Source organism: Podarcis vaucheri (genome assembly GCF_965113315.1).
Source record: "Podarcis vaucheri genome assembly, chromosome: 5".
NCBI lineage: Eukaryota > Metazoa > Chordata > Lepidosauria > Squamata > Lacertidae > Podarcis > Podarcis vaucheri.
This window is the reverse complement of record NC_138763.1, coordinates 14114937-14142836: the sequence shown is the minus strand read 5'-3', so window position 1 is coordinate 14142836 and position 27900 is coordinate 14114937. Positions and strand designations below refer to the sequence as shown.

Below are 27900 nucleotides of genomic sequence, written 5' to 3'. Positions count from 1 at the left end.
GTCTAGGTTTGTCATTGCTTTTCTCCCTTCATGGATCACTGCCTTGCCGTGGCGAAGGGGCTTGAATAACTCAGAGAAGCTATGAGCTATGCCATGCAGGGCCACCCAAGATGGACAGGTCATAGTGGAGAGTTTTGACCAAACGTGATCCACCTGGAGCAGGAACCGGCAAGCCACTCCAGTATCCCTGCCAAGAAAACTCCATGGACAAAGACAACAGGTACTTTCCATACACCTTCACAATTTCCAGACACGCAAGAGTCCTTATCTGAGTTCAAGGACTCATTTCACCCACCCAAAAACACTCAAGGAGCAACCAAACTGCTCACGGGAGCAGATTGCTGGCAGCAGGCCACTCCTCTGCTGATTTGCAACTGGGCCAGGTTCTTGTGTCAATTCACAAAGCCCTAAACAACGTGGGCCCAAAATATTTTAAGGGCTGCCTGACCCCTTATACACCACCTCAATCACTGAGCTCCTCTGATGAGGCCCATCTGGTACTTCCCTCAAGCCTTTATTGGGGCAGGTGCTGCCCTGTGGAACACCTGCCTGCAGATGTTCAGCAAGAACCACCCCCTGCTTTCTTTCAGACGTCTTCTGAAAACTATATACTTTAGACAGCCCTCAGCAATGTGAATTTTCTCTTTTTAACCAATCAATTTGTATTGATGCTTAGGTGATGTTTTCCGTAAGGTTTTGATGACTGCTTTTTGCTTATCTTATCTTTATATGCTGTATACTGTCTTGTTGCATTTTTATAAAAACGATTATATATATGCCAATATACATATATGCACACGCACGCGCATGCGCGCACACACACACACACACACACACAGAGGTATACAGAAGGAGCTCAACAAGTAGGATGGAGCCACTACACTAGCTTCCTGGCAGGTGAGTTACTGTTGATGCATGATCATAAATGGGTTTATGATAATAAACTCCCTGCTTTAGGATGTTGATTCTGCCACTCTGTTAAATGTCAGAGATAAGTTGGATGCTGGAATGAACCAAACCATGCAAAATTCCCATAATGCTGCTTCTGGAGCTTGGTGAAAAAGTCAACCAAGTATGCAACATGTGTGGGAAAACATGGTTCCCATGGTAGGGTGAATAATGCTGATATGCAGATCTCTGGTGTGACTGCAGTTGGAATACTGGGTGGAGTTCTGGTAACATCACTTCCAGGAGGCTATTGTAGAGCTGGACAGGATTCAGAAAAGGGCAGACAAAATGATTGCAGGCATAGGCAAACTCAGCCCTCCAGATGTTTTGGGACTACAGTTCCCATCATCCTTGACCACTGGTCCTATTAGCTAGGGATCATGGGAGTTGTAGTCCCAAAACATCTGGAGGGCCAAGTTTGCCTATGCCTGGATTAAGGGAATGGAGCAATTCACGGCAAGAATGTTACTTGCTCCAAAATGAAAAGAAGCAGAAGTTCCAGCAAAGGAAGGATGGATACAAAAACTTATGGAATATGCAGAAATGGCGAAGCTTACCGGAAGAATAAGAAATCAAGATAATTATTTTATATATATAAATGGAAATGGTTTATTGAATATTTACAGATAAATTGTAAGCAGATAGAAACATTGGCAGGATTACTGTAATGGCCTGCAGTTTCATAAAAGTATATATTTAAAGAAGATGAATAAATGAGCAAATGAGGTTAATTTGGATATGCAGAAGATATTGAAAATAAATTTAAGGAACCTCGGAAAGAGGGGGAAAGAAGTCAAGTTTTGAAATGTCAGAATGATTGTAAAATTAGTGAAATGTATACAATTAGTGCAAAGCAGAGACATCACCTTGCCAACATCCAAAACAACAACATCATCAACAACACACAATTAGTGAAATGTATAAACTTGAAAAGTGTTTGTGTGTGTGTGTGTGTGTGTGTGTGTGGATGGAACAACTCTCCTGTGAGAAAAGGCTCCAACATTGTAGTATTTCTAGTATTAAGAAAAGGCGAGTGAGAGGAGACAAGATAGAGATGTATAAAATTATGCATGGTTTGAAGAAAGTTTTTCTTCTTCTCACATAACACTTGAACTTGGAGACAACCAATGAAGGTAAGTACCTGAAGGTGTGTCTCCACCCCCATCGTTCAGCCCAGACACTGAGATCCAGTGCTGAGGGCCTTCTGGCGGTTCCCTCATTGCGAGAAGTAAAGTTACAGGGAACCAGACAGAGGGCCTTCTCAGTAGTGGCGCCCACCCTGTGGAACACCCTCCCTTCAGATGTGAAGGAAATAAGTAGCTATCCTATCTTTAAAAGACATCTGAAGGCAGCCCTGTTCAGGGAAGTTTTTAATATTTAATGCTGTATTGTTTTTAATATTTGATTGGGAGCTGCCCAGAGTGGCTGGGGAAACTCAGCCAGATGGGCGGGGTATAAATAATAAATTGTTGTTGTTGTTGTTGTTGTTGTTGGAAGAGTCAGGACAAACAAAAGAAAGTACTTTCCCACACATAGCGAATTATGGTATTTGCTCCCACAAGAAGTAATGATGGCCACCATTTGGGTGGTTTTGAAAGTAGATTAGACAAATCCACTGTCAGAGGCAATGTTTCTGAATGCCAGTTACTGGACATCCCATGTGTTATTGCATTCAGACTTCCCATAGGCACCTGGTACACCACTGTGAGAATGGGATGCTGGAATTGACAGATCACTGGCCATTGTTCTTATCTGTGTGATGCATGTTAGGTTAATAGTCACCTGTGCCCTACGCAGCCCTATGGAGAATTTCTGGATGTAAGAGGAAGTCTTAAAGGAGTGTTCGAGGAGGTAATAAAAGCAGTGCCATGGCAGGCCAAAACTTGCTAGAGCCACGGTCTGGATGAATTGCAGGCATTACGTTCAAATTGTCAAACTCTGTGTGCATGCTGGTCTGCTCTGCAGAAGCTCACAAAGTTCCAGGAATGGATAGCGCGAGTTGCAATGTATCAAAAGCAATTTTGTTCCCACGACAATCTGGTGTTTCTGCTTCTTTCCGGCAGCTTGGCGGGTGAAATATAGCACAGAAATCCCACACGGAACATCGCTTGTGCAATTTGCTACAGCAATATCCTGCGCCGTCTTATCTGCAATACGTCCTAACATGTTCCACTCGCGATTTATAGGCTCACCCTTCTGATACGCACTATGCCCTCCACCCGCTTGTCTTGGCAGAAATCGGAATTTATGGGTGAACATCTAGATGAAGACTAGACTTTCTCTGAAGTTGACCGAACACTGGCTAGTGCGCATAATTGCGCCTACTATGTCTCAGTGCAGGTGACAATGAAGATGCCATCCTTAGCCTGTGTTGCATCCTGAAGCAACCAACTGATGGAGATCTTTTTGGTGGTCCAGAAATGACTGGCTCCCTTGTGTGGGAAGGTTTCCTGGAGCCCCCTGAGACCTATTCTGACCAACTGGCTGCAAATTTTGAGGATAAAGTTGCTTGGTTCCATGGGGGCGTTGATTATGCAGTACAGTGGACGCTCGGCTTGCAAACGTGATCCGTGCGGTTTGGCTGGCATAATAGCTGTGACCATTCCTAGACTATGATAGATTGACCACAGTAGCCCAGTAGCCCACTTCATGTGGGGCTTAACTGGCAGTTGATCAAGAAGTTTGCAATTCATGCAGAATGCTGAAAACTTAGGCATATGGTGTTGTTATGCATATTACTCTTTTTACTTGCATTATAGTAACAATTATTCTATGTACACTTCTTAACAGTTTGCTGGTGTATCTATGTTTTATTGATAATTTTGAATCAATGATGCTTTATGGGTAATTTTATAATAAGCACTGCTTAGACTGCAGGCATGGCCAAACTTGGCCCTCCAGCTGTTTTGGGACTACAACTCCCATCATCCCTAGCTAACAGGACCAGTGGTCAGAGATAATGGGAGTTGTAGTCCCAAAACAGCTGGAGGGCCAAGTTTGGCCATGCCTGGCTTAGGGCATTACTGTTTTTGATTTTTTGATTGACTATCTGTCTATCTATCTATCTGAAGGAGCTTCACCACCCTCATCATCCAGCCTGGACACTGAGGTCCAGCTCCAAGGGCCTTCTGGCAGTTCCCTTGCTGCGAGAAGTAAGGTTACAGGGAACCAGGCAGAGGGCCTTCTTGGTAGTGGTGCCTGCCCCGTGGAACGCCCTCCTGGCAGATGTCAAGGCAATAAACAACTATTTTACTTTTAAAAGACAACTGAAGGCGGCCCTGTTTAGGAAAGTTTTTAATGTCTGATGCTGTATTGTTTATAATATTCAGTTGGAAGCTGCCCAGAGTGGCTGGGGAAACCCAGCCAGATGGGCGGGGTATAAATAGTAAATAATAATAATAGTTGTTGTTGTTGTTGTTGTTGTTGTTGTTGTTATATAAAATTTTCCTACTCATATTAAAATACTGCCCCTCAATGAGGCCAAACCTAGATTCACAAAATGTTTAGGGGTATGCGTAGCCCTGCGTCCCCCCAGGAAAAAAAACCACTGACTACTACTATTAATGCAGGGGGCTGGATTAGATGACCTCTGGGTTCCTTCCAACTCTATGATTCTATTGTTCTTATATTTATCACCCACTCTTCATCCTAAGTTCCCAGATTTGGTAAGGACATTAAAGACAACATTTAAAACCATTCAAAACAACTGTCCATTCTAAACAAACAAACATCTTCCTTAACCACATTCGCCTCCCTTTTCCTTCCTTCCTTCCTTTCTAGTAACTTCTTCACTTCTTTTCATTTTTCTTTCTACCGATGGACCTAATTAAAATGTTCCATATGAGAGAGTTTCTTTACAACCTTAAGTCTTGTTAAATATATTTGAGTTATCCCTATCTTCTTTAAAAAAGAAAGGAAGGAAGAAATAATTGAATCAGCCCCAGAGTGGCATTTCTCTCCCAGAGGGTGTGAAAAAATGTGTTGAAATTGAGTTGCATATATTAAGAGAACAACATAGTGCTCTTTAATACAGCCACATAGTATGTATATTGTGAGCTGTCATGGAGCTGGAACCTCACAGGCTGTTTTCAGTGTGTATAGATAATTGCTGGGGGAAATGTATTGCAAATGCCAGTTTATATGTGAGCGCATGAAACTTTAATGCCTTTCAACGCAGCATGTGATACCAAAGCAAAACCTAGACATTTCTTATTGCCCTTGTACCTCTCAGCTTAGGCTGAGGCTCATACACAAAAGTGTTGTTGTTGTAGGATGTATGGTGGGCCCACCGGATTTCAAAATGAAACGGGGAGGGCGGGGGGAAATAAAAAATACTGGCAGTCTGCTCTGTGGAAAGGAAAGTTACGCATTAAATAACTTTACCAAAACCACTCTGCAATTGAATTGTGAAAGTCTCAGCAGGTGCCAAATTGCCTGTCATTCATCCTTTTTTCTACGCATATCTTCTCTGGAGCATTGAAAACTCAGAATCCGCGTACATCTTTACTGAGCAATTGGATAGAGAACTAGGAACTACATACATTTTCCTTACATTTCTATGAATAAGATTCTATGTTGGGGATTCCCCATCCTCCTTCTGAGGAGGGGAGGTGCAGGTATTTGGGGTTTATTCTTGGGGTTTTTTGTGTGTGAGAATATAAATGTGTGTAAATTTTTTCTGCCATTTGCGAACTTGGGCTGGGGGAACCCAGATTGGGAGGGTTTGGAATATGTAGGTTAATTGGAGGAGGGTGATCATTTTGATCATGGCTATTTTGTCTGAGAAAGTGAAGTTGGTGTTGTTCCATCTCTTCAGGTCTTTGTTGATTTGTCGCCAAAAGGGGTTGTAGTTGTGGAGGTATAATGCTGATACAGGTGGCGCTGTGGCCTAAACCACTGAGCCTCTTGGGCTTGCCGATCAGAAAGTTGGCGGTTTGAACCCCTGCAACAGGGTGAGCTCCTGTTGCTCAGTCCCAGCTCCTGCAAACCTAGCAGTTTGAAAGCATGCCAAAAAGTGCAAGTAGATAAATAGGTACCACTCTGGCGGGAAGGTAAATAGCATTTCCATGCACTGCTCTGGTTTCGCCAGAAGCAGCTTAGTCATGCTGGCCACATGACTCGGAAAAACTGTCTGTGGACAAACGCCGGCTCCCTAGGCCTGTAAAGCGAGATGAGCACCACAACCGCAGAGCCGTTTGAGCAGGACTGGACGGTTATCAAATCCAGCCACTAAAGCACTTCTGTTCAATTAAAAGTCAGGCGTCGTGAGGGTAAAGAGATACAGTGGTACCTCGGGTTAAGAACTTAATTCGTTCTGGAGGTCCGTTCTTAACCTGAAACTGTTCTTAACCTGAAGCACCACTTTAGCTAATGGGGCCTCCTGCTGCCACTGTGCCGCCGCCACCGTGCGATTTCTGTTCTCATCCTGAAGCAAAGTTCTTAATCCGAGATACTATTTCTGGGTTAGCAGAGTCTATCACCTGAAGTGTCTGTAACCTGAAGCGTCTGTAACCCAAGATACCACTGTATTTTGAAATATGTTTAAAATACATAAAACATTTTTTAAAGGGCTTCTGATGTGGGGTGAATTTCCGTGGTGAGTGTGCCACAGTCAGAGCACTTCTTTGCGCTCCTTCCCAACTGGCAGCTTCTGCATTTATTTCTCCAGGTGCATTCTATATATAGTCAATAAGCTGTTTAACACCCTTATTTTTCATTTCTTTTTCTCTTCTCTGCCTCTCATTGACTGTGAGATAGTATTTTGTTATCTGTTCAGCTTTTGCATTTTAAAACTTTGATATTAATAGAGTTACATTGTAAGGTAAAGGTAAAGGTACCCCTGCCCAACAGGGCCAGTCGTGACCGACTCTAGGGTTGCGCGCTCATCTCGCTCAAGAGGCCGGGAGCCGGCGCTGTCTGAAGACACTTCCGGGTCACGTGGCCAGCGTGACGAAGCTGCAACTGGCAAGCCAGCACCAGCGCAGCACACGGAAACGCCGTTTACCTTCCCGCTATGAAGCGGTACCTATTTATCTACTTGCACTTAGGGGTGCTTTTGAACTGCTAGGTTGACAGGAGCTGGGCCCGAACGATGGGAGTTCACCCTGCCGCGGGGATTTGAACCGCCGACTTTACGATCAGCAAGTCCTAGGCACTGAGATTTTACCCACAGCACCACCCGCGTCCCTTTAGAGTTACATTGTGATCAGCCCCAAAGATCAGCCCCCAAATTGATCAGATTGGTGAGGCTTGCCTGAAGAGGCATATTCTCATGGCCTGCTGAAGCAGCACATTTTCAATTACTTGATTTTAGTATTATATTACTGCCACCAGGGAGCGACATTTGGGTTTTGTTTCAGGAGTTCCTTGGGTTGGCTTCTGTAAGATCATACCCATTGAGACCCACTTTTTTTTAGCAGAAACATAAAAACAAGGCAAACTTTGGAGTTACCACCTCCACATCCCACCCCCTCCAAAAAATTATTGGTTTTTAACATTTCTTTTGCTGAGGGACCAGATGTAGTGAATTTCTGAGAGTGAGAGGTCTTCTGGAATGTAGAACAGGATCCATAATTAAATATAGTGTGTTCACATGAGTAGAATGTGTCCTTTTATTTAAAATGCATCTCTGGGTTATTTGTGGGGCATAGGAATTCGTTCATTCCCCCCCACCCAAAAAAAAAAATATAGTTTGAGGGACAGTGGACCAGGTCTGAGGGACAGTGGACCGGCCCCCTGCTGAAAAAGTTTGCTGACCCCTGCTCTAAACCACTAGTGTCTCCAGACATTGATGTAGTAGCTGCATAACTCCTCCTGATTCAGATGATGTGGAGAGAAAGAGCATACTGACAATAGCTTTGAGGATTACTGAACATTTGACTTCAATATTTGAAGGGTTCAAATGTGTGGGGGGTTTTTTGGGGGGTGAGCACTTTGGTACCTGTCTGACATGAGATATAACTGTTATAAGTCCAGTGCAGGGAAAACAGGAGGTATAGGAAGAGGAAATGCCATATTTAGTGTTTATATTGATGCGTTAATTAAAAAAAGGATGTGATGGCAGATTACATTTTAAATGTAAATAATGGAGAACATTTTTTCAGCATAAAAGATTAGTGGTAGTGGGAGATTATCCAACTAAAGATTTCTACTTCCTCTAGGACACTAAGCTCCACATTGGAACTTCCCAGCCCTTTCCTTTCTCTGTGTGACTCCCTAAATGTGTTCTAGGCATTCCTTCAACCACCCAGGACAGATTTACAAGACATGCAGAGAGAGGAGAGAGTGAGGAAGTTTCACTGCAGCGCTAAACATCCTTGTGTGCTAGTGGAACTGTTTAGTTGGACACCAGCCTAAACTGTTTTTCCTTAAAAAAGCACTATATTACTCTGCAAAGAGCATTTATTGCAGCTGCGTTATTTGTGTCATAATAACCAAAGGCACAGGTGTGCAGATGAAGAATAAGCACATGCAATCTAAAACGCAGGTGAGGCTTGGCTGCTTTTTCTCCCCAGTTCCAGTCTCCTAAAGTGGTTCCCCTGGTTATTGCCAGGGAAGGGTTCCAAAATATTTCTGCTCCACAAAAACCAGGGCTGGGTGGTGAGAGGTTGTTGTTGTTTAGTCATTTAGTCATGTCCGGCTCTTCGTGACCCCATGGACCAGAGCACGCCAGGCACTCCTGTCTTCCACTGCCTCCCACAGCTTGGTCAAACTCATGCTGGTAGCTTCGAGAACACTATCCAACCATCTCATCCTCTGTCGTCCCCTTCTCCTTGTGCCCTCCATCTTTCCCAACATCAGGGTCTTTTCCAGAGAGTCTTCTCTTCTCGTGAGGTGGCCAAAGTATTGGAGTCTCAGCTTCAGGATCTGTCTTTCCAGTGAGCACTCCAGTGAACAATGGATAGGTTTGATCTTCTTGCAGTCCATGGGACTCTCAAGATCCTTTCTAAGGGTGGCGGCGGCCTTCCTTTCAAAACCAGAGAATCAGCAAAGTCTCCTGGCCTTGATTCAGCGAGAGGCTTCTTGCCCCAATTGTTAGTACAGCCATCATGTGTTTTAAAATGTCTGTATGCATCATGCTAATATGAGCTCCTCACACAAAGTAACATGGGGACGAGAGGCGTATGTAAATGCAGGGTGGTGGGGGGAGAGAGCGAAAGTAAAGTGAAGCCGTCTTGTCTCAAAACCAAAGTCCTAAATTACTCCTTTAATGGGGTTTTTATTGCAAGCAATATAACTAGTTGTTAGCACCTCCAGAGTACAGCTCGGAAGCAGTGCATTTTAATTGTTCTACGTGTTACTTGGATGTTTCTACCGATCCTCAACCCAGCCTCCATCTATTACAAGTGCTACAGCAGTGAATTATCCAGGGCCCATAGAGCTCTGATAATGACACACAAGGCGTCTGTATTGCTAGTTCAGATGCAGCCAAGATTAAGAGTGAAACAGATTGCTTATACAGTGGGCCTCTTCTCTGAAGTGTCAATAATGAGGGGCAGGGTGAGGGGTGGGAAGGAATAATTGACAGACAGACCATCACCTGTGTGAGAATGGAAAGCACTACAGTGGTGCCTCAGGTTAAAAACTTAATTCGTTCTGGAGGTCCGTTCTTAACCTGAAACTGTTCTTAACCTGAGGTGCCACTTTAGCTAATGGGACTTCCTGCTGCCGCCACGCTGCTGCTGCGCAACTTCTCTTCTCATCCTGAAGCAAAGTTCTTAACCCGAGGTACTATTTCTGGGTTAGCAGAGTCTGTAACCTGAAGCGTCTGTAACTTGAAGCGTCTGTAACCCGAGGTACCACTGTATTTTGAAATACGTTTAAAATACATAAAACATTTTTTTAAAGGCTTCTGATGTAAACAGTTGTCTCTTTGGCACCAATGAGAAGATCACTGTTTTAATATCTGAATCACTTTTCACATGTCTCAGCGTGTCATACAGCAGGTATAAAAGAACAGGGAAAAAATCTAATATATCATTGTTATTTCCTCACTTTTTCATAAAAGTGATTGAAAGTGACTTTCAGCATAAAATGGACATTAAAACCAAGCAGAACAAGAAAAAAAGGGGGGGGGGGAGTTTTGTAGCAATGACAATAAACACCAAGGCAGAGACCTAGCACATTTTTTTTAATGGCATGTGATCACGGGCATGCAGTCCCTGCCCCATTTTCAGGCTCCATAAGTTTCACAAGCAGCTGTGACTCAGACTGAAGATTGGCCCTACCATTAGACAACGTGAGGTGGCTGCCTCAGGTAGCAGCTGCTGGTGGATGGGGAACATCCATTAAGTTAGTCTGTGTCCCTTAGGTCTGTTTGGGGACAATGCCTCTCTACATATAGAGGAAATAAAACTGTGGTCTGGCCAGTGAGAGAAAGACTTCAGCATGTCTGTAGGGGCAAGGCGTTAGATGGCTACATGACGGAGCTGAACCCATCTCCACATATTGCTGCTGTCCAAACTTGGTGGAGAAACCAAGATGGTGCTCCTAGGTGGCTGGAGAGCTGAGCTGGGAGCAAAATGTGCAGAGGAGTCTTTCATTTCCTCAAATGACGCTGAAACTATCAGGATGCTCAAAGATTCGATGAAATAAAGATGGCCACTGTTCAGATGCAATTTTATTTTATTTTTTATTATAAATATGCATATGCCACTTGATGGCAAAAAAAGCATTTTTTGTAACAAAAAAAAGTAAAAAATGAAACAATGAAATTATTGGGACATCAGAGAAAAGCAATTATTTGAAACAATCGAAAATAATTAAAATAAACAGTAAGCTAGGTAAAGGCAAAGGGACCCCTGACCATTAGGTCCAGTCGTGGCTGACTCTGGGGTTGCAGTGCTCATCTTGCTTTATTGGCCGAGGGAGCCGGCATACAGCTTCCGGGTCATGTGGCAAGCATGACGAAGCCGCTTCTGACGAACCAGAGCAGCGCACGGAAAAGCCGTTTACCTTCCTACCAGAGTGGTACCTATTTATCTACTTGCACTTTGACGTGCTTTTGAACTGCTAGGTTGGCAGGAGCAGGGACCGAGCAACGGGAGCTCACCCCATCGCTGGGATTCGAACCGCCGACCTTCTGATCGGCAAGTCCTAGGCTCTGCGGTTTAACCCACAGCGCCACCCGCATCCCATCCAACAGTAAGCTAGGAAGCAGATTTAAACTATATATCTGGATAGGCTTGCCTAAACGAGAATGTTTTTTTAGAAAGCACTGAAAATAGGATAGGGAAGGCACCTGCCTGATGTCCATGCTGCCACACTAAAATTCAAGTGGGGATGCTAGACGAAGGGACCTAGACGATTCCATCAGGCAGAAATGTTTCACCATCTGAAGTCTGTACAACGATGACTATTCTGTGCTTGATGGGTTTTGGATTGCACCAGCGGAGTCATGCAGAGTATGAAAACAAAGCATTTCTGTCTTGTCAACCCTGCTGGAAGAGGTCTTAAGGGGCTGGAAGCGACACTCCTCTTCTGGGTGAAAATATCAGCTCTTCTCAGCCGAGTTGCCATCCTGGCTCGCCGTCAGCGAGGCAGAGCTTGCCAAAGGACAGGATTCAATTCCAAAGTTCTGGGAGGTCAGCCCAAATGTTGAGACCCCTTCACAAATCACACTTCGCAGCTCATGCATATTATAACACAATTTCATGGGGCGGCTAGCGCGATCCAGCCTTCCTGTCGCTGGAGAGCAAGTCCCTCAAACCAGACTTTTCCCACCTCCCATCCAAATTAAGGATCCTCATGCCAGGAATTAGTTGCTTACTTTGCATTCATACTTGTAACATCGTTGTTGTCTTGAGTCTCGCCTGCCAAAGGAAAAAGCCTTGCTGTTTTAAAGAACATAAAGCAGGTATATAAAAATTTGCCAAGCATGAAAGTTTTTAAAATACATAGATGTCCATCAGGCACAATGCACAGCAAAAATTAGGTCTGGCACTGCAAAATTGGAACCAGCAGGTGGGCACATGTGGGGAATCATCATCTTCATCTTCGTCATCTTCAGTGCTTTTTTTCTAAAAAAAAAGTTTAGAGGTACTTTTATTTTCCTACTTATATTGAAATACTGCCCCTCAAGGAGGCCAAATTTAGATTCACAAAATGTTTAGGGATATTCGTACCCCTGCATCCCCCAGAAAAAAAGCACTGATAATAATTATTTATACCCCGCCCAGCCACTCTGGGCAGCTCCCAACAGAATATTAAAAAGACGATAAAACATCAAACATTAAAAACTTCCCTAAACAGGGTTGCCTTCAGATGTCTTCTAAAAGCCAGGTAGTAGTTTATTTCCTTGACATCTGCTGGGAGGGCCTTCCACAGGACAGGTGCCACTACCAAGAAGGCCCTCTGCCTGGTTCCCTGTAGCTTCCCTTCTCATAGTGAAGGAACTAGCAGAAGGCCCTCGGAGCTGCCATCTCATAGGTAAGCTGGTCCTAAGGATTGAGCCACTCCCTGATGCTGCTTTCAGGGCACATTCACGGTCAATATTCTATCCACAATCTTGTTAGGTCAGCCTCCAGGGCAATAAGAGAGCCCTGCTGGATCAGCTCATCTAAATCCAGCATCCTGACCTCACAGTGGCCAACCACATGCCCAGGGACGCGGACTTATAAAAAATATTGGGGGGGCCCGGGAAAGCTCGTGAAATGTAAATAAGCTCATGAATATGCAAATAAGCTCATGAATATGCAAATAAAGTGGCGCCGCCCCCTCGTGAGCGTATAGGGGAGAGCGTGCTGCTGCCTATCAATCAGCTCCGGAACAGCTGATATGCGGGAAACCTGGGGCTAGAGGCAGGAGCCCCCGCCCCCGGGGATTCCCCTGTTCTCGCGGGGGACGGCCGGGGCTCTCCGGCTAGGGCGCACGGCTGGCTGGCTGGCTGGCGAGGGAGCAGGTGGGGAGGAGGCGGGGGACGGCGGCGGCGCTCTGCTGAAGGGCGCCCGAGATTATTGGGGGGGCTGAGCCCCCCCAAAAAAAATTTTGAGGGGGCTCGAGCCCCCTCAAGCCCCATGGAGTCGGCGCCTATGCACATGCCTGTGGGAAGCTTGCAAGCAGGACCCCAGGCACAACAGCATGTGCAATTCACAGGAACTATTATGCCTCAATAGATGTTGCAATCGTAGCCCTGGAAGTGTGCTCCACACCCAATGATGCATGGAACCTGTTGAAACTCCTGTGCTCTTGGACGAATGCAGCCTTGAGAAATAAAACTGCCCTTTTTTGGCATGAAATATGTGCTCCATTTCTTTTTCCATACTCAGTTTATTAAGAACTTTTTAATTTAGTGGAAGCATAAGTATTATCACATTTAGCTCCCATAAAGACCACTTTTTAATAACTGACTTAGTTCCACAGACTCTGGCCGCAAACATCTGTCCAAAATGTCATGTATGTACATGTTACCTGTCAGCATTTTTCCATATGGCCTAATTCAGGAATGGGGAACCTTTGGTCTTTCCTCCAGATGCTGTACAAATCTATTCAGCCTCAGCCAGCTTGGCCAATGGTCAGGGATGATGAGGGTTGGCATCCCTGTTCCCTGTGACTGAGATTTACTGTTTCTGACTGTAGATGCCATTCATGGGACTCAATGTTCCTCTCTGTGAAAACCTTTCCATTCACATAGGAAAACTAGGCTCATGTGTAACCACTAGACTCTAACCTAGTGGTATAGATTTTGGGGGCAGTTAGTCTGGATGATGCTCATGAATCGCTAAGAAACCTGTGACCTTGCATTTGTGGTGTTATAATCTATGAGAGGAAACCTGCTGAAATGGTAAGTCAGGTTTCTTTGTAAGATAATGACCTTAACTGACCAGTTACGTACTGCCATTTACAAGTCTAGAGAAGCTGCCATAGATGCAAATGGGTGTTCACAGGCACAAAGCAATCATGCTCAAGGTATTGGGCATGGCCGCATCTCAAATTCAAAGATAATTACATTATCTGGAAGGAGTTGCTGTGCAGGGTCAGCACCACTGGGAAGTCTCCACCAGGGTTGGCTCGAGACATTTTGGCACCTAAGGCAAACCACAAAATGGCGTCTCCCTCTGTGCCCAGGAAGAAGGGGTGAGTGAAGAGCTGAATCAGGAACAAGCAGGGAATATAGATCTTCATTGGGATCTTCTGCCTTTGTGGATCCTGCCACTTGAGGCGGTCACCTCACCTTGCTTTGTGGATGGGCTGACCCTGAGTTCCCCCATCCCATGAAATGGCATTTCTCCCATTTTGGAAAGGCCTTCCCCACTCCACCTCAAAATTAGGGACATCCTGAAATGCGAGGGTAAACACCAGCCATAATTCAATGTGTTTTCTCCACTTAAAAAGGAATAATAGTAAAATATAGAGGTATTTTCAATCATGTGTAGCTGGTGTGATAACTTCTCACATATCAATTGATTCATAGAATCATAGAATCATAGAGTTGGAAGAGACCACAAGGGCCATCGAGTCCAACCCCCTGCCAAGCAGGAAACACCATCAGAGCACTCCTGACATATGGTTGTCAAGCCTCTGCTTAAAGACCTCCAGAGAAGGAGACTCCACCACACTCCTTGGCAGCAAATTCCACTACACATTACAAATTCCATTACACATATTTTTTTTTTCTGTGTCACTTCAGGTGTTCCCCTTTCAGACTTCCACCAAGTGCATGGCCAGCTCACACTTGGTTGAGATGCACTTTGGCATGTGTTGGGTGTGCTTAATAGGCAGAATCTCCTTCACACCTTCAGTAAACGTGTGTGTGTGTGTGTGTGTGTGTGTGTGTGTGTGTTGCCTCTGGACATCCCTATTGTGTGGAGACTGCTTCCAGTGGCATCTACCTAGCACCTGCAAAATGTGTCAAACTATTAGAAAAGGAGAGAGGGCAGCTGCTTGCGGGTGGTAGATGTGTGGGTGTGAAAAAGCTTTCAGTCTCACACTTTCACCATAGGTTTTCCCAAGTAGTAGCAGAAGAAGACTTAAGTTCCAGCACAGCACATCAGCAGCCCTTTAACAGCCCTCAAACACAAGTGAATATAAATAAAATAAGTCAACAGAAGGTAATGTGGTGAAGTTTTGGAGAGTTAAAAAGCCACAGAGCACATTAGTAGGTGCTAAAAGCTTCAAGTTCAAGATGCTGTTTAATATGGAAAGTCAGCATTCAACAGCTGCACATTTATGTTCCCCATTGTTGCTGGAGACAATTTTTTTGCACTGCCTGGGGGAAAACAGCAACAACCAAACAAGCACCCCCTCTGTTCTTATTTTGCACACACATATATATGTTGCAGGTTGTTAGAAGGAAAGCATGAAGCACTCCTCCTCAACTGGCATTCCAAAACCATGTTGGAAAGTAGAATTAAAATCTTTTAGCTTGATAGGTTTTTGTTGTTGTTGGTTTTTTTTAAAAAAATTATTATGGGAGGCAGGTACACAATTCTCTCCTGTCACATGCATGCACAAGTTAATTGCAAAATAGTTCATGCATGCTCTGCAATGGGAAAATTAATTTGGATCCAAGAGTTAATTGTTTTTCAGTGATACTATCTTTAACACCAATCAAGTATTAATTGTGAAGCAAGCCATGTACAATTTTGTTGTCAGATGCAACTCCTTAGCTTATTAAGTCCTTCTCTGTGCAAAGGCAGAATGCGGTTAGATGTTGCGTTATATAGTCCACACCCCCCAAAAATGACCTTAAGGTAATTGTCCTGCCTACAGCATGAAGAAGAGAAGGAAACAGTGGAGGAATAATTGACTAGAGTTAGGAATGTATGGAACAGGTTTATGGAACGACATGACTTTGATCCTTTTTCCTTGGAACATGCTGGATTAATTTAGTTGGCAAATCCTTTCTCCCCTCCACTAGTGGGCATTTTGGTGCAAAATGCCACCATGGCATTACTATGCCAAGACACCATGATACTTCTGTTCTGCCTTGACACCGCCTTTGTAGATTTATCTTTGTAGAGTTTCTGAAGCTGGTGCTTCTGTGGGCGCTTGTGGCCTGCAAGGAACCAACACAAGAGCACAAAACCGATTTTTGATCCATGAGAATATCTTCGCAATAACAGAAACATGCTGCCACTGAATCGGGAAGTAATGTATAGCAATTATGCCCTGTAACTGTGAGGTAAAAAAAAGGCAAAGGACCCCTGGATGGTTAAGTCCAGTCAAAGGCGACTATGGGGTTGTGGCACTCATCACACTTTCAGGCCAAGAGAGCTGGCGTTTGTCCACAGACAGCTTTCCAGGACATGTGGCCAGCATGACTAAAATGCTTCTGGCACAGCGGAACACTGTGATTGAAACCAGAGCACACAGAAATATTGTTTACCTTCCCACTGCAGTGGTATCTATTTTATCTACTTGCACTGGCGTGCTTTCAAACTGCTAGGTTGGCAGGAGCTGGGACTGAGCAACGGGATCTCACCCCATCGCGGGGATTCGAACCGCCGAGCTTCTGATCGGCAAGTCCAAGGGGCTCAGTGGTTTAGACCACAGCGCCACCTGCATCCCTATAACCATGAATATGAGAATCAACAGGTAAATTTAAACTATGGGAACTAAAGGACATTTCAGTTGTAAGGTGTAGGACCAAAAGAAACAAAGGGTTGTATCCAAGCACAGAGTTCCATATGTGCAGTGACATCTCCCCCTTCCTCTCCTCAAAACCTGCTCCAGAGGGTCCTCCGATCCTCTGGAACAGACGTTGAGGGTGTGCAGGGGGCTGCAGAGGAAAAGAGGAGAAAGTTCTGTTGCATTAACAGGTATCTGTTGCGCTAGTGGAACAGCAGCGTTGGCTACAACCCAAAGGATTGTTTGCTTATCAGTTACATTTCCAGCACATCCTTCCTCTAAGCTGCAGTGCAAAATGGGATTTTTCTATTTGATCTTCACACACACACATCCCTGTGCTGTGCATATTAAGCGATGAGACACTGTCAAGCGCGAGGAGCACAGGAGACCGTGAGCTGCTGTTGCGGTGGGGCCTTGGAGTCATACTTGTACCACTGGCATCGGTGTCATTTACCTTGATGGGATTTTGAGGTGGGGGCAGTAGGGTGGCACTGAGGTCAGGGCTGTGAGGGCACACTGGCATGGGTGATGGATTACAGAAGGACACAAGAGGACCCTGCTGGAACACGTCAGTGACCCATCTAGACCAGCACCCTGGAGATGCCGGATAAACTTCAGGGATAACTTTCGGATAGTGCTGCTTGACAGTGGAACGGACTCCCTCGGAAGGAGGTGAATTCTCCTCCCTTGGAGGTTTATGCGCAGAGGTTGGCTGGTCACTTCCAACTCTATAATTCTATTATACTCATGTCCCACATGGCTGCCAATGCATAGCCTGGCAGCACAAGGAAATGGTTCCCACTGTAATAAGGTGTTGTGGGTGGGTGTTTTCTAGAGGTCCGCTGTGCTTGATTTGGGTGTGAGGGGTCTAGAATCAACAGCCTACTCATCCCAAAGCTAACTGGGACATTTGGGGCTAGTCAAATCTTTCTCAGCCTCCTCCATATATCACTGGGATAAACGGGATCAGGCCCATAAACCGCTTTGTGCATAGGGCAGTGTGAATAGTAGTTGAGCAAGATCGACTTTATGATTCTGTGGTTCTCACAGTGGCCCATCAGATGCTTGTGGGAAGCCTGCAAGTCGGGCACAAGCTCAACATCACTGTGTCCACTGGCAATTCCCAGCAACTGGCATTCCAAGGCCTAGGTTTAAAAAAAGGGTAAAAGACTCCTGGACAGTTAATTCCAGTCAAAGGCAATTATGGGGTGCGAGGCTCATTTCACTTTCAGGTTGAGGGGGCCGGCATTTGTGTGTTCAGACCCAGAAACCTCCCCCTTAAATAAATTCACACTTGACTCAAGTTTTGATTTTGTTTTTTGGCAGAATTTAGACCACAACTTTATTGATTACAGAAAGTGACTGGTTGCATAGGCTCTGGTTCAACTAGCTCCCTGCCATGCAGGTAGCGCTGACCCAGGGCACCAGCATAGGTCAGCCAAGGGTGAACACCTGGGTAAGTGGAAAGCTGGGAACAAGCTATCTCCGCCACCCAAATGTCCCCCTGAACTCAGGCACGGGCACAACCCCCTCTCAGGGGTTGACCAAACCATCGAGTCCCTGGATTCCTTTAACGGAATACCCTTCACATAGGGATGGTGAGAGCGTTCTCCCATTCCTATCACCTGAACCAATGCCTATCCTCAACCTTACAAGTTGTGATGATTTGCTACGTGGCAGGGGAAACCCAAATGGCAACAGCCAATCAGCCAAGTGGGGGAAATTCCTGCTGTGCCCCTGTCCCAACGACAGACAACACATGACGGCATAGCAAGGTCAAGCGCAACAAGCCCTAAAAACAAGGAGAGGTGGGTGGGTGTTCCTAATGCACACGCGGAAAGAGGAAGCTCTGGGTCACGTGCATGGGCATAAATAGGTCTCTCGAACAGTTTTGGATTGTGTCCCATTGGCCAGATTGCACCCAGCTTCAAGGGATCTGCCAATCAGGTGTTGTGGCTGACCAATCGTACCCACCCACAACACAGGGTGTCAGTTGTCCAGGTCTCACTGCAATATGTGCCCTCTTTAAGGGAGGACCCGATTTGGCCACAGACAGCTTTCTGGGTCATGTGGCCAGTATGACTAAACCACTTCTGGTGCAACAGGTCACTGTGACAGAAACTAGAGTGCTGGGAAATGCCATTTACCTTCCCACCTTCTGCTTGCACTGACATGCTTTCAAACTGCTAGGTTGGCAGGAGCTGGGACAGAGCAACAGGAGCTCACCCCGTCACGGGGACTCAAACTGCCAACCTTCCAATTGGCAAGCCCAAGAGGCTCAGTGGTTTAGACCACAGCACCACCCTCTTACACTGCCTCTGACAGTGAAGGTAGAACATTGATTGTCTATCAGTGCACTCGCACAACCCTGACATCACCATCACTCTGCCCGGTCCAGGGAAGTAGATGCACTGCTCGTGTCTGGAGAGCTACCCTGTGTTTCTGCATAGGAAGCTCAGCCCACCTAGCTCAAAATTGTCTGCAGGGACCGGCAGTGGTTCTGTAGAGTTTCAGAGCCCTACGCAGAGATTAATGGTTGAGTGGGGATCCGTGTCCCAAGTTCGGCTCCATACCATCAGAACTAGTCTGACTCCCAGAGCAGAATAATAACCAAGGCACCTTGCTGTACTGTATGAGTCCCGGCTTCTCCCCATTATTCACAGTAAACCAATATGACAGAAACGAGCTATTCTCTCTTGTTCGAACCTGCTCAGGTGTGGTCTGTACTGGCTGTGTCAGATGAAAGATTAAATTCTATCTTGAAATCAGATCCCGACGCAAAGAATTTGTCTCTCGGAACTATGAAGTGGCTGCTATGTAAAAAAGAAGAAGAAGAAGTAAAAAGGCTGCTACCTAGACTGTGGGAAACACGCGAGGGAGATTGAAGGTGCATTTCCCACAGTGGGTTCACCTGTGAGGGGGCGAAATGGCCATGGAAATATCTGCAGCAAACGGATACCAGGTTTAATCCCCCCGCCCCGCCCCGCCCCGCCCCAAATAAGCAGCGTGTGAAATCCAGCCCAAATCCAGCACTTCCAAGTTCTATTACAGTTAGTTTCCAGGGCAGAGGGATTTCAGCATCCGCTTAACTCTCACACTGATTTTGGGGTGAGATGGGGGGGCATTAAAAAAATAATACTTTTCCCCCCAGGTAAGCCACCACCTGACTCCTTGTTTCACTTTGAAATATTTTGATTACTTAACAAAATTAAGAAAAGTTTAGCAAGGGAAAAAAAGTTTATGTGATGGTTGTTGTTGTCTGCCTTGTCTGTAAATCACATTGGGACTTTGAGTTTTGTGGGAAACGATGTATAACCTGAATGAACCTAACCTAAACCTTGTTTATGGTAATTAGCTGCGCTTCTCTAGGGAATGCTTATTTGCTGGTTTTACAGCTTTATCTGGTTGTTGGACATGATTGGGTCCGTGCATCCCCAGAGAAGATTTGATTCGGGTGAGGGACCTGGTGTGGCATAGTTGGTATAATGCCATGGTGAGGGGGACAGGCTGAGCTTCCATGCTCCTCTCAGCTTCAAAGCTTGCTGGGTAACAACATTTATTGCCCGTCAGTCTAATCCAGTGTTTCCCAACCTTGGGCCTCCAGCTGTTTTCGAACTACAATTCCCATCATCCCTGACCACTGGTCTTGCTAGCTGAGGATTATGGGAGTTGTAGTCCAAAAACAGCTGGAGGCCCAAGGTTGGGAAATGCTGGTCTAATCTACTAGTTACAGAATAGCAGTCAGAGTATAAGAGAGGGGGGAGGAATGTGAATGTTACCTTGAGATCCTTCAGGAAAGGTGGGAAATGGTGTACTGAACAAACAAACAAAATTCCCTTTTCTGCAGGGGCTCAAAATGATATAAATGTGTTTGTGCATGTGCATGCGTGAAAAACGGGAATGTCACTGTATCGAGAATGTCTGTGTATGGTCTTCATTGTTAAGCAAAGTGACCTCCTAGACTAATACAGAGATGGGGTCCAAATTACTTTTTAGGTTCTGGGCCTCTCTAAATTCTCTCTCTCTCTCTGTATATATATATATATATATATTTAAAATGCATGCTTTGGGGTAAAATACATTTAGAAATGCATACATTTCAACAACAAAAACACTTATTTTGGGATTGATTTGAAAATAAATTTTCATATTAATGCAGATTAGTTAATTATTGATTAATGTAGAAGATGGGAACACATTTTTAAAAATATGATTTGTGAATGAGTGCATGCAAAATTGACCCAAATTGTCAATAGGTGGATCCATGTCTCTTGTAGACAACTCAGGGAGAAAGAGGAATGTCCCCATTCTCCTGTCTCAGTTGAGATTCATCAAAGCATGGAAAACCATTCTGCAAATAAAAACAAACAAACAAACCCTAGAATAGTCTTGCTTCTTCCTTCACAGCATATAAGGGCATGATAACGCTCAGCCTTCTTAATTAGATGACATTTTACAGAGTGCTCTAAATGGGAACAAATGACTATTGGCACACATGCCGTGTTGTATTTTACTATGTGTATTAGTTTAATATGCAGGGTATTTGCACAACAAGGTTGTAACTCTGTTTGCATTGCTCCAGTTGATAGCTCTGTAAACGCCAGAATAAAATAAATCGTAAGGTTTCATTTCTTCCTATTTTTTTGTTGTTGTTGAAAAAATATATCCAATTGTTCATTACCAATTTACTGCAGAATTACATTTTAACATGCTTGCTATTCCTTCAATGTATGTGGGGAGGGAGAAAGTAAATATTTCCTCAGACAACAAACTTGTGGCTCAGATAAGATTATCTTTGCAATTCTGCCCTTGGGCTGAAAGGAGAAGGGTGGAAGAACATTTCCCCCCATTCTTTGTTCAGTTTTGCAATCCTTGCTTTCCTCTACAGTCATACCTTGGGTTGAATGTGCTTCGGGTTGAGCGCATTTGAGTTGCGCTCTGCGGCTACCCAGAAGTAACGGAGTGCGTTACTTCCGGGTTTCACCCCTCACGCATGTGCAGACGCTCAAAATGATGTCACACGCATGCGCCAAAGTGGCAAAACGCGACCCGTGCACGTGCAGATGCGCTGTCACTTCTTACGTTGCATTCAGGATGCGAACGGGGCTCTGGAATGGACCCCGTTCTCATCCCAAGGTACCACTGTAATATTAAGAGTCAAAACAATCATGTAACCAGTGCTGGCCCTAGCTTTAAGCAGTTTGTGGCAACTACCTCAGGTGGCAGATGCTGGAAAGTGGGCAGCACTTGAAGGCCACTGCTGTGTGTACCACATGAGCTGCCCTGCATCTCCCCAGTGGGGCAGTAGTAAACTACTAGGACATTTGAAAAAGCTAAGCAGGGTCTGGTCTGGTTTCAAATTGGATGGGAGACTGTGTGTTGAGATCACTCTTGGGGTCCCTTCCAAGTCACAGTTGCCTCATCTTAACCTCTCAGGGAGGGACGCATTATATATATGGCCCTGCTTGGTCCTGAAGTACAGAACTTACAATGCAATCCTTAACAATGTCTTCTCAGAAGTAAAGCTTATTGAATTCACTGGGGCTATAGCTTGTTTAGCTTATACGTAAATCCGGCACTGACTGTAGTTATGCTGCACAAACCAAGTTCTGCTTGCGCAACAGGGCTTGTTTAGTATTATTCTCATAGAAGAATGGTTTCGGTTGCAATCCTAAGCCCACTTATCTGGGAGTAAGCTTTGGGCCCCACTCTTTTGGGGCCCCCAAAACATTTTGAAGGAAAACAACAACTGGATGTACATTCCCAAAATATAAGATAAAAAACAAATAAAACCTACATACAGCAACAGTGTTTTGTGTTGTGTAGGCTCCTATGATGTAAGTCATGGGCCCCGCCTGCTAGCCTGCTCCCTAAAATATCACTGGTTTGCCCATTACTATATATAGGATGCCTACATTCTGCATGTGCAAATGGCTTTAGGTCCATACTTAGGTCCATAAATTAGGTCTATTAGGTCCATAAATTACCATATAGCATACATTCAACACAAAAAACAGTGACAATTTGTTGTTGACAAAGGACAGCTGGACATATAAAGGGCCCCATTACCTTCAGTAGTCTACAGCCTCATCAAACCTAAATCCGGCCGTGGCTACAACCCCTTCATTTTGTTATATGTCGTTCTGTGTGCTCCATGTTTCCTTAGCATTCACACATGTGCTTTTACACCCATGTACATCTAGAGACAAGATGAATCTGCCCCGTGAGAGGTTTTGCTTCTAGAGACTAAGAGGAGGAGTCTGAAACCAGAAGCATGACAAGTCGCAAAAAGTCATTTCAAAAAGGCATGCCACAAATCTTTACTGATTTATCAGGGAGAGTTGCCAGAAAAAGTTGGCCTTTTCCTTGCAGACAGAGACAGCTGGAGATGTGCTTTTAAAGCAGGATCGTATCATGCAGTTCAGGTTGGAATGTGGTTAAGCTTGGGCCTTTTTAAACTTTCCTAAGAACCTTTCCCTATTTCTGTGGAATTTTTTTGGCTTTCCCAGTGAACCCAGATATTAGCTAACTGACATTACTTCCTGCTTTCCCCAAATCCCCACCTCTCCTGCAATCAGGTGCACAAAAAAGAAACAGACACTAGGAATCCCAAGCCTTCGGTGTTGTGACTAGTCACATTAGCTGCTAACAATGTACATAGCTCAAGCAGCGTTCTGCCCTGCCTAGAAGTGAAAGTAACAGAGGAGTGATTAAAAAGAGAGAGTGAATAAGAGAGTCCAAAGTTAGACAGCTGCCGTGTTGTCCGAAGCACATGGTAATTCAGCGGAGGAGATCAAAGGATGTGATGTCACTTTATAGAGAACAGAGAAACAGGTCAGGCGAGCCCAGGTAACTCGGGAAGGCAGGTTGCTAATTATTCCCAGAAGAAAGTAAGGTGTACGGTTACATTGCTACAGTAGGAAGTCAGGAGGTCAAACTTTCCCAGTCACCGACTCAGCTGGGCACTGCCTGGTTTCTCGGCAAAGATCCTGCTGTTTTCTTCCCCACATCCCACAATCCTTAGAACATGGGAGAGAAAGAAAAGAGCTTCGCAAATCCCCCCTTGCAAGGTAAGTGTGTGCAAGCGGTGAGATCACCTTTGTTGTCTGCGAGGAACAGGGATTAGGTTTGAGGCGGTTAATGTTTAGCTCTCGGAAGCTACAGGCAGCTGCTGTCTGTCATCCCTGGTGGAGCTTTGCGCCTGCACGTGGATGTGTTCTCTGGGAAAGCGGGGAAAACCCGGTCCCTTCCTGCGATCCTTTTATGTTCTCTTTTTCTTGGAAATGCCTCCTCGATTCCGAGGAGTTGTGCTGAGTTGTGCTGTGTTTTTAAAAGGACTGGGAAACATGCCATTCTTGGATGAAAGTCAGCATTTAGCTTCCGGTTCCTTGTGGTTGTTGCAGGTTATATTTTGCGGTTTGCAGTTTCCTTGAGTTGGAGGACTATCTTCAGTTTGCAATGAGGAAAAAGTTAACTTGAGGACATGGCATATCAAAATCCAAGAAAATATACGCACTTGCAAATTTACTGGTGCTCCTATCAAGCGGAAGAACTAATTTGACTTGTAACAGTTATTTTGCAGAGCCAGCTAGACCAGTCCTAAACATGTTTACTTAGTTGCAGTCTCTGTTAAAATTCAATAGGACCTGCTTACCGGCAAATAGGCTTTTGCATGTTGCTGTACAACGTACATTGTCAAACTTGGCGGTGACATATGAAACAATGGCTTATCTTCATGACAGATGATTCTGGATAGGTGTGTACATAGCCAACTGTATGGTGAATACAAATTCTTCCTTGGCAACCAGGCAAACCTTGCACACATTGCTGTGCTTCTATCCACCCCTCTTCCTCTTTTTTGGCCCCCAAATAACCAAGATCCATACCTGTGGGCAGGTAAGCAAATGGGCCAGTAATGTGTCTGGGGAAGCTGTTTCATAACAAAGCTTTGCTGAATGCCATCTGAATGGGTGGTGGAAGTGGAAGTGGGGAAACTCTCTAGACCCATTTTATTATTGTTGCATTTTTTAAAAAATCAAAGAGCACAAATTTCATTTTAAAAATGCTTCTCACTCAGGTGTGACTATATCCGCAGATCAGAGCAATGAGGCCGGTTAGGTGACATGGCTGCCGAGATGGTTCCCTCTTTTTAGTGGCGCCTTTAGGAAGACCCAGCCACTTCAGGATGATGGGTGGGCGCACAGCTAAGGAAGCTGTGGGGTACATTAAGTAAAATAATGCCTCAGAATTCCTTAAACAAGGAAAGTTGAGATAGCATACAAAATTTGTTCAGGGCGAAACAAATAGGCAAGGTTTGTGACTTGGCTAGGCCAGGTAAGAGCCAAGATGGCAGCTCTAGCAGATTGCTCCAGATGATGATGATGATGATTTATTTCCACCCCGCCCATCTGGCTGGGTTTCCCCAGCAACTTTGGGTGGCTTTCACCTAACATTAAAAACAGAATAAAACTTCAAACATTAAAAACTGCTCTAAACAGGGCTGCCTTCAGATGTCTTCTAAAAGTCAGACAGTTGTTTATTTCCTTGGCATCTGATGGGAGGGCGTTCCACAGGGCGGGCACCACTACTGAGAAGAGAGACCTACTAAACCTCTTGGTGTGAAGATTAGCAGAGGGGGCCTGCTTGGTAGTTCTACCATCCATCTTCATAAGTTTTTTTGGGGGGGGGCTGGGGGCTGAGAGAAGTTATCATCTGTGGTGCTCCCTAAGCTGTGGAACTATCTCTTACAGAGGTGCACCTGGGACCCTCATTGCATAGTATATGCCTTTGACACCTAATATATATTGTGGGACGCGGGTGGTGCTGTGGTCTAAACCACAGAGCCTAGGGCTTGCCGATCGGAAGGTTGGTGGTTCGAATCCCCGTGATGGGGTGAGCTCCTGTTTTTCAGTCCCTGCTCCTGCCAACCTAGCAGTTCGAAAGCACATCAAAGTGCACGTAGATAAATAGGTGGAAAGTTAAATGGCATTCCTGTGTGCTGCTCTGGTTTTGCCAGAAGCGGCTTAGTCATGCTGGCCACATGACCTGGAAAAACTGTCTGCGGACAAACGCCGGCTCTCTCAGCCAGTAAAGCAAGATGAGTGCCGCAACCCCAGAGTCATTCGCGACTGGACTTAACTGTCAGGGGTCCTTTACCTTATATATATATATATTGGAACTTACCCTATCCTCTTGACTGTAATCTGTATTTTTAAATTGTCATAACCTGCCCTGGAACCTTATGGTGAAAGGTGGGTAAGAAAAAAATAATAAAATAGCATTTGAATGCAAAATTATTAAAGAAAAAAAGTGGGTAGAGGGAGAGGAAGGAGAGGAAAAAACAACAAGAAGAGAACAAACAGCTCACAGCAACACTCTAAACATCAGTACAGTATTCCTGTTTTGCACATACTGATGGATGCATGCCATCCAAATTTTTGACTACGTATCCAAGTGAAGCTGGTGTTTATAAAAAGTGCATTCAAATGTAGCAAGAGTGTTAAGATCTGCAGACCATTTCAAAATAGATGGTAGGTATTTATCCTTCCAGGTTCAAAGTATTTTATCAGCCTTAAGGGCTCACAAAATCTTTTTTTGTTGTTGCTGTGTTGTTAATTCTCACACCATGGGAATGTGATTTAAAAGCGCGCAACACATAGACATCTGTGAATATCAAAGATTTCACCAGTGCAAAATGGAAATGGACAAGAAGTTGAGAACAACACAAAACATCCCTGGATGCACCTCCAGCATCTATCTGAATTAGATAACGTCTTCCTAAGGAGATGTTGCGTTGAGTCCATTCTACTCAGATTATCAATATTTGAAACTTCAATCTCTGTTTTAAATCTGATGATGATAATGATAAAAGCATTTTTGCAAAGCATTTTCCCTAATATAATGCATTTTTTTACACATTACTTTCACACACACACACACACACACACACACATATATATGTGACACTTTGCCTTAATACACTCATTTTGTAATGCATTTTTGAGTTGGCGTACTACATCACACATTTCAGAGAGGTGTGAATCTTAAAAGACAGCCGCACATCACTTTGCATATTGGTTTGGGAAATGGGAATTGAACCATCCCCCTCCCTTAGTGTTCACTCACTGCAGATGTGTTCATCCAGGGACTTGGTAATGTAACTTTAGAGGGAGACTTCTGCCTTTTTGGTTTTTTGCTCGCCTTATCTCTCCACCACCTTGAGCAAGCATTTCAGATTGTGATGGTGAAATATGCAGATGCTCATTTTCATGTGGATTAACGTGAAGCCTAAAGCAAGCAGGGTGTGGTTTTTGGAACAGGTAGAAAGTAAACACCAAATAATAGACCTTTTGATGGCTGCTTGTTTCAAATTGGCACATAATTCAAAGACTTTATGTATCTGAGGAAGTTTGAGGTAATTTCTTGTATTTATATCCTGTCTTTCTCCCATCATGAAGTCTAAAGGCACTGGTAAGGCACATTTAGACATTGTGGAAACTCAGATCTGTTTAGCTTCCGACAGCTTCCTATGCCTTCAGATCACACCCCAGGACTTAATATACATATTAGGGTGTGGAACCAGATTTCCACACATATTCATTGTCTCTATTTTCCTGGGATGTGGTTGTTGTAGTAAATAAATTAATACAAAAACAGCTGGTAGTTAAAATCCATTGAGAAGTACAATAGAATTAAGAATGTGTAGAGCGCATATGGCATTCTTCACCTGTGTGATGCAATGCACAGAGGGGGCTGTGGGACCCCCCACAATATTGGTCCTAACTCCAGCATCACACACTTCTTTGATAACTCAGCGGTCAGTGTGACATTTGAAAGGAAAGCCATTGGGTTGTATCCAGTGCTGCCATTCTGCTTTTGCTTGTGCAATAGAACATCCGTCTCGTCTCTCCCATGCAGTCCCCCCCCCCGAAAATCTGCAGCCAGGGTTGGTCCTCCCATTGGGCAGAATGAGGTGGCATTCTCAGGTGCCAGATAGATGCCTGAGAAGAAAGCTGTGTGTGCCACATGGGCTGCCTTGCACCCTTAAGCGAGTGTGCTGCCATCAGTGGAGGACGCCTTCCCATTGCCACTATTAAGTGAGATTCAAATGCTAGTTTCTTGGCTATCATGCATAGAATGTGATGCATGTCTGGGGATGGAAGGCTAGCCTGTCAACTTCAGTTTCTCATTTATCCAGTCTTGAATTCAGTTCACCCCATTTCTGCAGCAGTTGAAATTGCGAAAATTCGCCAGCCTTTTAGTGCAAACGTCTCCTAATGAAAACGTTTTTGTATGCAGTTTTGTATGCATATCCCCCCCCCTTTGCTACTTTAATGTTTTCTTATGCAACTTTCATTGGTATATTGATTTTTATGCATATTCCGC

At 44.6% G+C, this 27900-nt stretch overlaps 1 protein-coding gene across 6 annotated transcripts in view; it reads left to right on the top strand.

Moving 5' to 3' along the window:
* The window catches only part of NAALADL2 (N-acetylated alpha-linked acidic dipeptidase like 2), a 668594-nt gene that overhangs the window by 68086 nt on the left and 572608 nt on the right, over positions 1 to 27900 (top strand). For 3 of the 6 annotated variants that reach the window (XM_082224110.1, XM_082224106.1, XM_082224105.1), the window contains exon 1: positions 23377 to 23585. The exons of 2 other annotated variants lie outside the window; for them this stretch is intronic. In XM_082224110.1, coding sequence (XP_082080236.1) covers positions 23543 to 23585 — 43 coding nt within the window. In that variant the 5' untranslated portion in view covers positions 23377 to 23542. One more of the 6 variants, XM_082224109.1, reaches the window with a different exon arrangement.